We start from the raw sequence: 12,826 nt of genomic DNA, 5'->3' as shown, positions 1-12,826 counted from the left end.
TGGCCATTTTCAGCTAATGCTCTGTAAAAAGCTTCGCCGTTAGTCTGTGACCATCTGAGCCTCCTCCCTTGATCTGTGGCACATACCACCCCTCTCCTCCCCCCCCCACTCTCTGTGGATTCTTGTAGGGATTTAACTCCACGAGGGACATGACTAGAGGGTTATGATCACTGAAAATACTTAGACATATTTTGAAACCTGTGACCCATTTTTTTAGTGTATTCGAAACAAAGATAAAGTCAATAAAAGTAACACTTCCTCTGCCTTTAAATGTGGGGTGCACAATTTTATCCTTTCCAGCTTCAGCCAGGTCCATGGTATGTGTGAGGGCATGTGTGTTTAGAAGCTTGCCTAACGCCCTTCCCTCCTTTGTATGTTCCATGTGCGGGCCCTCTTCCAGGGTGCACGACAACCAGTCCCCTCCTTTAACTTTCAGGTGTGGGCACAGGTGGCAATTAAAATCGCCAACTAAAACCAGCTGGGACATCTGCGCCCCTTGCTCCTGAATGCATGTGAGCCTACTCTTCAGCTCGTCCACTCTTGCAGTACTCTGGCCCGGTAAAATCGCATTATAGAAATTAATAAAATTTAATTTGTGGCCCTTATTATAAAACTTAATCCCCTGCATAAAATCTGAATTTCAGCCCAGTTCGGTCCATCTGCCCTGTAAGTTGAGGTCGGCATAAGTAATCAATCCTCCCCTTGCTCTCCCCGATGTGGCCTTACTTGCAGGCACAAAATAGGTTTTATAACCCTCAAGGTGGAGGGTACTATTATTTACCTCCCACGTCTCCTGTAGACAGAAAACCTGAACATTTTTAATGTAAACTAGCCAATCCTCATTTTTAAATTTAGTACCTAAGCCTGCTATATTCCAGGAGATTATCTTAAAATCCCTCAGGCTATGTCCGTCTGGAATATCTGGTGTATGGCAAAGTAGGGGACTGGGGTTCTGTGAGTGTGTGACTGCTCTTGCGTGCCGGGTCCCAAAAGCTCTAAATGCGATGGACTTAAGGTGTCCTCATTTGGATTTGCCCTAACGGTTCCTCCCAAGTCTGTGTTAGAAAGATGACACTCCACACCATGGGCGCCCCTATTTTCCCCCGGCCAATCCAGTCAATCAATATCATTTAGATCCCTTGCATTCTTAAGTGAGGCATACCGATTCCATACTGAGAATGTTGAGCCACCCCCATATGTTCCCACCATGTGGCCCTTGTGTTCACCACTGTTGTTCGGGTTAATCGTATGCCTATAAAAGAAGCCCAGGGGTAGCATTTTAATGCTGGAGCCACCCTCATCATGATGAAACCCCTTACTTAGCGTGAGCAAGTTATGTACAAGCTCAGGGTGCCTTAAATACACAATCACGCTAATATTATCCTTGAAATTTACCTATTCTTTGATTTGAATATGCAACTATATGCAGTCGTCTTTCATTGTGAAAAATATGCAAACATATATGGTCTTCCTTCATTGTGAAATTGTTCTTTAACCTTTACAGGCAGCTGAAACATGCATTTCCAAGTGCCATAACTTTTAGCACGGATGACTTTTTCATAAATGAGGATGGAATCTATGAATACAGTCCAGATTTCTTGGGAGAGGCCCACATGTGGAATCAAAAACGAGGTGAATAAGCTATTTCAGCATATGTTTATTGATATTCCAAGCACACTCTAAAGCTTGGTATTTGAAAATCTGTGTTGACATTTGTTCAAAATATGTGACATTCCTGAGTGCTGCTATTTCATTGTATCAGTTGGGCTAGGTTATACTTTGCAATATGGGTTACCAAAGGTTACAGTAGTGTTTACAGAAGAGGAAGATAGCTGAGGTTTGAGAATGGGTAATGACTGAGACCGAAGAAGGTAGGCAAGAGAGATACAGAATGTGAAATGGAGAAAGATTATGAATAGGTGAGTGTGAAAGACAGGCTGAAAGACATAAGACGTATGCTCTCTTAATGAGTGATCTAGAAAATGGGCTGAATTGTACCCATTCCTGAAGGTACATATACAGGGGAAGATCCGGCCCATTATCATTATAAGTAATTACAGGGGAAATCACTAATTCCTCGTTTTCTGTAGAGTTCGTAAGGAGATTTGAGCTTGTTGCAGGGATTCTGCACATATACAGAACTATGCGCAGGAAACCAGGACCTCGGTGTATAGTGGTGTACCAACTACCCACCTTAGTGCCCCAAATCCCAATCATACTAGCTATAATGTCTCATTCGTTCTCCATACTACAGCGAATCTACCAATGATTAGACAACCCAGAACATGTAACTCCGACTATCTCAGGAATCGCGGGAGCAAGAACACTCTTTCGTTCACTCACTCATACTTGTCCACAACATGAGTAATCAGAGACAAGGTATAGTTTAAAAGGTTTATTTTGACTAACGTGCTCTAAAATGCAGTACACGTGCTATTGCTCATAGCAGAATGCATAAACACAAAATAGTGAGCATTGTTACAATTCCATAGAATATGAACAGGGATATCATTTTATAAAGCTGGTGAAAAATGGCCTACTGTACCTTGCCACCCTCCCCATGCTAGGAACTAGTTTATTATAAAAAACAGAAAAAGACCTCTGGGCTTTGTGAGGGGGACCCCATACCTCCAAGTCTAGATGTAAAGGTTTACATCTCCGGACAAGCACAGCTCTTCTCTCTGGAAAGGTTTTTCTCCAAGTGTCTTTAACATGCATGCATGCAATATTAAAAGCACTCGATTTTCAGCAGTGCAGCTGCGTTTCATGTTATGTCTAGGTGCGGGGGACTGACCAGAGCAGAATAACAAGGGGCATTGCTTTTCGACCTTGTACATCATGTGCAGACGAAAACCACAGAGAACAGCAAGGAACGCGAAAGGCAGACGGTTCTCATGTGAACAGGCACAAGCAGAGCTTAGTGAAAACAAAGCCATGTAGTGACGTGTGCAACAGCAGCAACATAGCAGCCAATCTTGTGCTAATTTAGCAATGTCTGCAGTCAATCCACCAACCTCACTACAAGCTGTTTTCAGTAGCCACATTTTCTGTGTGAAAAAAAGTAAAAATTGCATAATCCTGATTAAGACCCCAACTGCTGTTATCGGCCCCATCAGAATTAAGATGTCACTTCTAATAAGTGCCTTAGAGAGAGTGAAAGATGAGGCCCGGTGGCAATTATGAGAAAACGGCAGTAAGAAAGGTCAGACACAACTGGAAAAATATGAATATCTGAGGCATTACAAGCTGCAGAGTAGAACTGCTTGAGGAATGGACAGTATCATACATAGCAATATTCTCTTAAGGTAGTTATGAATTTAACACACCAGTTTCTTTCCACCCTTCTCTTTGCTTTCTGTGAAACTATGTTCTTTTGCATGTCGCTCTTGGACATGGGTATATATATATATTCACTGAAAAAAACCAAGCTTATAGGGACTTTATAGTTAGTCTAAGATTTGACTGATGTAATATGTGAGGTCATAAGCAGTGCATTGCGGGGGCATAAGCTAAAGTTAACTTAGCTAACTATAACTGCTGAATTTCACAATTTATAAATCACAAATTTTTGGAATGGCAATTTCTGTACCGAACTGCTATGCAATCGGTTTGTAGGACAAAACTACTGACTTATGACTTTAAGGCTTTCGTACATTGGCTTTTTTTCGTTTGCAAATCAGTATGTAACTTGCAAAATGTTTGTACATGACCCTCTAGTGTTTTACCACTCAACAGTTGCAATTCTCATTTCCTGTGTGGTGATATTGTTTCACTATCCACTTTTAGAGGGCAAGTGCTCTATCCATGATGTTTTGTTATGTGTATTTGTAAAGTGCACTGTCACCCGTGGGATATCCTGGCCATGAGCAGGTGTGTGTGTGCCTAGCCCTTCCTTTGATGGGTTGGTTAATTGAAAAGCCAGATCTATAGCTTCTTGCAAAATTCAAGAAGAGAGGGGGATGTGGCGTGGGAGGTCGTTCCACGCTTTGGGAACAATGTAAGAAAAAGCCTGTCTTCCTGATCTGGATGTGTGTATGCATGGAATGAGTGGGAGTCTTGCAGAGCGGAGGTGTGTGGCTGGTTGGAGAAAGGAGATGCAACTGTTCAGGGGGGTGGGGCCTGGGGTGTATAGTGCCTTGAATGCGTTTGTGAGGAGTATAAAATGGGTACCTTTGTGTATCAGGAGCTAGTGGAGCTCCCTGAGGTGTGGTGTAATGGGAGGTTTGTATGGGAGGTTGAGGATGAGTCATGAGTCAGGCTGCCGAATTCTGGATGGTTTGCAGTCTTCTGGTGAGTTTATTGTTGATCATGGATGCAGACGGTGTTCCCGTAGACCATCTTGCTGGTAACTAGGGTTTAATTGATAGTTTTTTTAAAAAAAAGTGTTGCTTGGGAGCAATGTGAAGATTGTCCTCAGCATCTTTCGGGTGTGGAAGCAGGATGCAGTTTATGACTTGTGCGGCCTTGTCCAGTTTACTGTCGATAATGATTCTGGCGTTCCTGGTATGGCTGTTGAGTGTGGAAAATGATGTTAAAATGGAGAGGATCGAGGGGCGTGGCTTGGAGCGTCAAGATGGTGGTTGCACTCTAAGAGTGCTCCGGACCCTTCCGTCATCCACTCCAGAATCCGCCACCATCGGCAATCACTCACCCCGCTAACCTGCCACCTGCATCCTACCACAACTTCTGCTGGCCATTGGAGGCAGAAATACAGTGAACTTGCGTGCGGTGGCTGGCCTTGTGCCCTGATCTCCGGGCTGGGCCGAACTTGGGATGGCGGCACCTGCTCCCTATGCTTTGCTGCTGTAGCCTGCGCCTAGATGCCGGGACTGGCGAGGGGAGTGTTCATTCTGCGGACCGGGGCCCCATTCAACGTGGCTAGCTGATGGGCTGAATACTAAGTGACTTACCAGCTGTGGGCGAGGCGAGGAGTCGCGGGACAATCCGACTCTGCACATCCGGGTGAGAAGAGCTCCGACCTGCAGCGGTGCCTTCCCTTCCCCAGCTGACGGGCTGAATACTAAGCGACTTACCCACCGTGGGCGAGGTACGGAGTCGCGGGACAATCCAACTCCGTACATCTGGGTGAGGAGAGCTCCTACCTGCGGCCTACGACGGGGCCTTCTCTTCCCCGGCTGTGCCTCCGGACCTGGGGCATGAGCCGGGCTTGCAGCGGCTGTGGCCGGCTGCCGGACAGGCCGTGAGTGGGGGATCGGCTGCTATTTCGGGCAGTGGGTGGTGGGAGACCCCGTGGACTGGGTTTCCCCCTTTCCCTACGCCGATATCCTGGGACAAGAGGCGATCTTGAGCTCCTGCCTGAGCCGCCGGGGCCTATACGAGGTGTTGGACTGCTGATGCCTGTGTTCTGTGATCCCGCTGACATACGGAGGAGAACCCGCTGCCCGGACCTCTTGTGGCCTGTTGAGTGCGGGAGCTGCGGTGCGCGGGGCGGAAGAGGCCTGCCTGAGCACATCCTTTGGGCCGGGAACAGTCACCGCTGCGGCCCCAACGACTTGCAGCCGGTCGGGCTCTCAGAAGGGGGGTGGGTCTGAACCGGGGCATATTGGCTGTCTCTACCAGGCAGCTGGAGTCTCCGATGAGGCCCCCCATCCCCTGACTACGGAATCCCCGGCACACTTGAAGTTGCTCTTGCGTCCTGCGGCCCAGAGGCCTATCGGCCTGAGGAACACCCTGCCTGCAGTCACTGCAACCCTGGGCCGGGCCCTCCGTCCGATTGTAAGAGCCTCCTGGGAGCCCCCGCTGTTAATGGGGAGTCGCTGACACGAGGCGCGACCTTGACCTCAAACCCTGAAACGGGGTGAAGAACCGACTTGCTCCCCTGAGCAGTCTGGGCTTGGGGTGACTACGCCAGATGGGCGAGTGTGACGGGGTTGAGGGTCCGGCTTCCATTTCAGGCAGCGGGGGACTCATGGGCTACCGATCCTCTGGGCAAAAGGCAGCCCGGTGAGACCTGTCGACCCACCAACGTACAGGAGGCGCCCGGTGCCCGGCCCTCCACTGGCCTGGTGGGTGTGGGTGGCGGCAGCGTGCAGGAGTGATCAGCCAACCGGCCCACCCCCCACCCGAGCAACCTGGTGCAGCAACACTTGACTATCTAGCTGCGGAGAGGTCGATTGCAGAATCGCGCAGTGGTGGGGCGAACCGCGTGGGCTGTAAGAGAGCCGCTGGGGCTCAAGTGGTCATCCGCTGTCCTGCATCCGCCTGCCGCTCACGGTCTCCGAGAGACTAAACCCTGATTACCGAACCAGTTGGTCTCACGTGCTTCACTCACGTTTTTACGGCCTGAGGCGCCTTCTTCTCCTCTGGTCGCACTGGGAACACCAGGAGGCGCCAGGTACCAATACCTACCTACCTGCTGCTACGGGGAGGGACCGAGACCCAAAGCCTCCCACAACGCAGACCAAAATGGTTCAATACACGACCACGGAGGCCGGGGCTACAGGCGGATCCATAGAAAAGAGTGCCCCCACTGTCACCGACCTCAGCACCATCCTTCAAGCAATTAGTGCCTCGCAAACCTCGGTAGAGAGCAAAATTGGCGAGGTCCGAGTCGACATTGCCTTCCTCCGGCAGGACCGCCGCAATGCGATGGCCCAGATCAAAAAGACAGAGTCCAGTATCTCCACCATTTAAAAGATCAAGTTGCGCGTCTACAGACCCACACTAAGGAACTGCATAAGCGAGCAGATGATGCCGAAAACAGGTCGAGACGCAATAATCTCCGCCTGGTAGGATTTCCGGAGGGCTCAGAACAGGGGCAGATTAGCAACTTCATTAAGCATTGGATACACTCATGGATGCCCAAAGACTCCCTCTCTCCGTGGTTTGCGATCGAGCGGGCCCACCGCTCTCTGGCTACAAAACCTCAGCCAGGAGCACCACATAGGTCGATAATTGCTCGGATCCTCAATTTTAAGGACAGAGACTCCATCCTCGCCGAAGCACGCAAGCAAAAATCCCTAACGTACTAGGGCCAATCAATAATGATCTTCCCCCCACTATACACGGAAGGTCCAAACTCAAAGACGGTCGTTTGTTGAGTTTAAACAGAAACTCCGTGCTTTGGACCTCCACTACAGGCTTCGTTTTCCAGCCCGCCTCAGAGTAGTGTTCCTGAATGAAACCCTCTTCTTTGAGTCCCACGAGGCGGCCTGTACTTGGCTGACGGATGAGCGCCCTCTGAGACTGAACGCTCAAGACTGATCCTCCAAGGCCCGACCTGAGGAAGCCCGAGTGGAGTCGCCTAAGCCAAGAAGCAGACTCACACGCTCACGCTCACTCAAGGGATGAGGAACGCTCTGGGCTATTTCGGAATCGCCTTTGGGTCCTGGACTGCATCCAAAAGCGCAGGAGCCTTTGAACAACTCCCATTCCCCATGTCGAGCTGGTTCAACAGGTCATTCGGATCATGGCAGTGCCTCGCCTCGACCCTCTCCAGTGGACTTGGTCGACTCTGACCTCTCTCGGAGTCCAGCACTCCTTGAATGCTAACCCTGAGCAGCGGCGGACTGAATGAAACATAAGATGTGGCTCACTCCAAAAGCCGTGTCTACCGCAATTCTAGTTCTTCTGATTGCTGCGATAAAATATCCTTTATGTGGGGAGGGTCCTCCATGAATCTCCACACCCAAGCGTTTCAGTTTGGTATTTTGTATTGGTTGTTAGGGTCGACAGATGCTTCTGTTCTTGAAGTCTAGGGTGGGAGGGAGGTTAGGGAAGGGAGGGGGACCGTTGTCCTGGTTTATTTTTAATCCACCTTGTTTGCCGCACCAGCACTCTTCTTCAGCAAAATGACACTGGCACACAAAGCTGTAGAGACACACTTGTAGCCCGCAGTTTGCACGCAGAGCAGTGCACTCCGCGCTTAGCTCACCTCCCATGGGTCCTTATTTGCACTCCCACCCACCATGACACACATGTAATGGCAGGGACCTGCTCTGTATAATATCATGGAATGTCAATTGGCTACTGGACTAGCGGTCCTGCGATATGCACAACGCCAAGCAACTGACATACTACTACTCCAAGAGACCCACCTCATAGGTAACAACTGCCTCTTTCTGGCATGATACGGCTATGACAGAGTTTGGCATTCAGGGTTCAGTCGGGGGTCAAGAGGCGTGGCAATCCTCATGCGGTGCAATCTCCTTTTTGTACTTACCAAAGCCACTAATGACCCCCTGGAATGCTTTATAGCCCTGAGTGGGACCATAGGGGAGACAGCCCTTAATTTAATGTCTGTATACTCCCACCATCACTGCTCACTCCTTCCCTCAAACGCACCGCAGACCTCAGCGCCTCTCTACCCTCCGAGACGGTGAGTGCTGCGTTGTTCAGCTTGACCCCAGGTGGTGGTGCAGAGGGTTCCTGCGGCTTGACTCGGGGTTAGAAGGCTGTGTGGGCGGGACGGGGGGTGTCTGACGCCCCGGTACGGCCTTCTCTGTTGGGCTCGCTGGAGTGCAAGCCCTCCCCTTGCTCCCGTTCCGAGCGGTGGTCTGCCCGAGAGTCGCGGGCTGTCGGCGCCTTTCCTGTTACCGCCTGGTGCTCCCGGGCTGAGCTGGTGCTTGCTTCCGCGACCTTCTGTGCGGGTCTGGGCTGGTACGGTGGCGTGTGTTGTGACGCCAGCCCTCCTCTGACTCCGCTACAAAAAACAGCCGGCGGGGCTCCTCTCTGACCGGTACTATCCCCTCACTAATGGCACTACGCTCTGCGGCCTGCACCAGAGACACGGAGGTGCAGGCTCCCGGCAGCGCCTGAAATTGCTGTGAAGAGGTGGACTGGACTTCCATCTGACCTGCATTCCCCGGCACTGCCTAACGGCCGTCCTGCCATGCTATAGCCAGCTGCATCTGAGAGCGCCCACACCGGCTGTCAGACGCTGGCACTCCTCTCCTCCTGTTAACTGCTGTACTGCGACTGGGAGTGACGCTGATCATCCTAACCTCTCCTTGTTGCTGCCGCTTACCGTGACCCATCCTCAGGCGCCATATCTCCTATATACCGGCTCTTCAGCTCTGTCACCAGGTCTCGCCTCTCTGAATGAACTACTGCTGAGACCTCATTGCTGCTCCAGCTCTGAATCTGCACTTAGACTCTATAGCCGATCGCATCGGCGGATAGCGTGAGTTACGCTGCACCATAGATTGTGACTTGCGACAGGGGAGGTGTGCGGGGGTGCGTGGTGCACTGAGGACTGCCTGCTGTCACGTAGAGTATACAGTCCTGTCTGCCCGTGACCTGTGCCCATGCTGCTGCGGCCCCTCTCCATCTGAGGTTTACTTCACTGCTACTCTGACTATACTGGGATTGCAGTGTGTGAACTGCCACGTTGTCGCGCAGTGCCCTGTCTTTCGTACCCTTGCCGCCGACTGCTGGACTCTGGATTATAGCGCCTGGGGCGCCCTTCGTGGGATCACCATCTTCCTGCCCAGCTGCGCCTCACCCCCATATCACTGCCATGGGGAAATCTGAGCGCAGCCAACCGCGCCTCACCTTTGAGCCTCGCAGATCCACGAAAACCTCTCTGCAGGCCGCTTCGGACTCCGAGCTGGACACACCTGGGGACCAACTGTCCAATATCGACAAGACACTCCTTGCAGTTCAAGCCAGCCTCCAAACCATCGACGGGAAGATTAATAATTTGAATTTACGTATGGATCATATGTCGCAGAAACTAGACAAACACGCAATGCGTCTAGGAGAGGTCGAGACACATATCTCTAATGCGGAGGACGCTCTGCAGCAAGTGACTGAGAAAGCGACATCCATGGAAAGGGTATTGGTCGTCAAACAAGCCCGCAACAAAGATTTGGAGGCCAGATCGCGTTGCAACAATGTGCGCATCACCGGTCTACCGGAATCCACCAATACTGGCTGCCTTAAGACCTATGTGGAAAAACTTTTCCGGGTCATCTTCGGGGCGGAACTCCTGTCTCAAGTGCTAATTATGTAACGGGCCCACAGATCCCTTGCTGTTCGACCTCTGCCGGGCGTGGCACCGCAACTCATCATAGCTCACCTGCTCAACTATTGCGACTGTGACGCCATTCTCCATATGGCCAGGGAGAAAGGCACTATAACGTACGAGGGCAGCACTCTTGCATTCTACCCTGACTTCACTGCTGCAGTGCAAGAAGCCAGACGTGAATACCAGCCAGTGAAAAAACTTCTCATAGCGCCACAGACTCCATACGCCATGCTCTACCCAGCGCGACTGCGGGTCATGGATAATGGCAAGCCTCGGATCTTCACCACTCCAAAATCTGCCATGGACTGTGCGAAGACTCTAGCCAGGCGCAGTCGGGCTCCCTCCTCCGAGAAAGATGATGGTGGCGGTACTTCTCGAGTGATTCCTGTCGAACAATGAACCCTATGGATCACATGAGTTGGGTGGCCGATCTCTGCCCCCCTGTATTTCGCTTTCATTTGAGACTTTCTTTTAGCTAACTGCATTGGGACTGGGCATTGTGACATGGGAGAAAAACTCTGAAATTCACACTATGGTGCATGTCATTTTCCGTATTTTTTCTGACTGCTGTTTCTGTATGTGAATAACATTATTATAATTATGATATATCATGCGTCATTGACAGGCTGACACCATTACTATTGCTCGGCCACCTCCCACTCCAACGGGAGGGATTTCGCTCTCCAGCACTCCCACATGGGTGATCCCCATTTCTGTTCACTACATTGGTGCCACTTTTTGGGGCAATCTGGAGAGGTTTGGGATGGCTTTGGCATGTTTGGGTTGCTAAAGTGGGTGGGGGGGGTGATGGGGGTGGGGGAGTTTTGAAAGGTTTGGTTATGTGGCTGTCTATCTCATCACATTCGCGTGTATTATGATTCTTTTCCTATACAATGAAGGTATCGTGCTCAAGATACCATATGTGTTAGATATCCACGCTGCTCATTCTGTAATTACTTGCCTCACATGGAATGTCCGGGAGCTTAACTCACCTAAGAAGATACGCCAGGTATTAGCATATCTAGATCGTCACGATTGCCCTCTTGCAGGAAACGCACCTGACCCCGCGCCGGGTCCAAATGGGCTGGCTATAGACTGGCTGCCTCCTACTCCTCTTACTCACGAGGCATACTCACACTGGTCAAAAAGAATGTCCCAGTCGCCATGCTCAAAACCTACACTGATGACGCTGGGCAGTTTGCTATGGTGCAGGGAAAGCTAGCAGGCAACCTAGTCACAATCGTCAACACCTATGGTTCAAACATTGATGATCCGACCCTCTTCGAATGTATCATTTCTACGCTGCGGGCCTGGCCTGAAGCTGTGATCTTATGGGGGGGTGGACTTCAACACACACTTAGACCACAACAAACATAAAGACAGTGGTAAAGGAGGGCAGTCCCCTAAAACAACCCGGGTCATTAATGAGGGAATGGATGAGCTAGGGCTGATAGATGTCTGGCGTCACAGGAATAGGGAAAAACGGGAGGGCACACATGTTTCCACAGCGCATGGAAGCTGGTCTCGTTTAGATTATTGGCTACTGAGCGAATCGGCGGGGGGCTGGGTGTCTCGGCTGGAGGGTCTGCCCCGCACACTGTCTGATCATAACCCAGTCCGCATCACACTGCAACTTCCACACACTGCCCACTGTTCATTCACTTGGCGACTCCGCACGGAAGCCTTGCTAGTTCCTCTCTGTCACGACTATCTGAAACGCCATCACGCAATATTTTTCCCAAACAAGGGCTTGGTTGACAGCGCGATTACACTTTGGGAGGCCTTCAAGGCGACTATTCGAGGCACATGCAAAAGTACGTCTGCTGGCATTTTGACAAATCTGCGGGGACAGCTCACTATACTTGAAACCAAACTACATGACCTTGAGCGTGCCTACGAGTCCTCGCCATGCGGTCAGACGCTGGCGTCGATCAGGGAGACCACACTGGAATACACTGAACTAGCGGAGGGCGAGATCAAATACCTTGCTAGACGGCACGTTGCCCGGGCATACGAGGAGGGAGGGCCAATGGGGCGTCACCTAGCAAATAAGATTAAAGATCGTCTGCAACGCCACAATATCACCAAGATCACTGATGATGCTGACTGCGACCACTATACCACCCCGTGGATTTTAGCGCAATTTTGCCTGACATATGCCGAACTCTACACTTCACGAGGGGTGGCTGATGATGACGAATTAAACACTTATCTTGCAGACATTGCCATTGCCTGGCTGTGGGAATGGCTAAAGAGAGTTTCTGAGCCAACCGGTCACAGAAGAAGAGGTCCGCACAGCGATTAAATCCCTCCCAAATAAGAAGGCCTCTGGCCCCGATGGATTCCCAAGTGAATTTTATAACGAATTTGCAGAGGAACTTACCCCCCACTTACTAGAGATGTACGCTGAGGCATACGACTCTGGTAAACTGCCTCCTACCCTTCGAGAAGCTCCAATCATTGCACTCCTCAAAAAAGACAAACCGCCCCATAGATGCGACTCGTATAGACCGCTGTCGCTAATTAACACGAACGTCAACATATTGGCTAAGATCTTAGCCATCCGGTTGCAGCCCTTTATGCAGGGTCTGGTCCTACCGGATCAATCTGGCTTTATTCCAAATAGATCCACCTCGCACAATTTGCGCACTCTTTTTGCCATGTTTCATCTTCTTGACCCAGGATTGCAGGCGGCGGCCGTAATGTTGGATACCGCCAAGGCTTTCGACTCCATAGAATGGAGCTATCTTTTTAATATCCTGCGTCGTATGGGCTTCCCTCCCATGTTTGTCCAATAGATACGGCTCCTATACACTGAACCGACGGCCCGTGTGGGGG

General features: G+C 50.7%; 1 protein-coding gene across 1 annotated transcript in view; it reads left to right on the top strand.

Moving 5' to 3' along the window:
• The window catches only part of N4BP2L1 (NEDD4 binding protein 2 like 1), a 248,292-nt gene that overhangs the window by 49,737 nt on the left and 185,729 nt on the right, over nucleotides 1-12,826 (top strand). The window contains exon 2 of the mRNA XM_085621679.1: nucleotides 1,505-1,632. Coding sequence (XP_085477805.1) covers nucleotides 1,505-1,632 — 128 coding nt within the window. The remainder of the gene's footprint in view (nucleotides 1-1,504; nucleotides 1,633-12,826) is intronic.

Source organism: Triturus cristatus, chromosome 8 (assembly GCF_964204655.1).
Source record: "Triturus cristatus chromosome 8, aTriCri1.1, whole genome shotgun sequence".
In the NCBI taxonomy this organism is placed as follows: Eukaryota; Metazoa; Chordata; class Amphibia; order Caudata; family Salamandridae; genus Triturus; species Triturus cristatus.
This window is presented reverse-complemented; position numbering and strand designations above follow the sequence as displayed.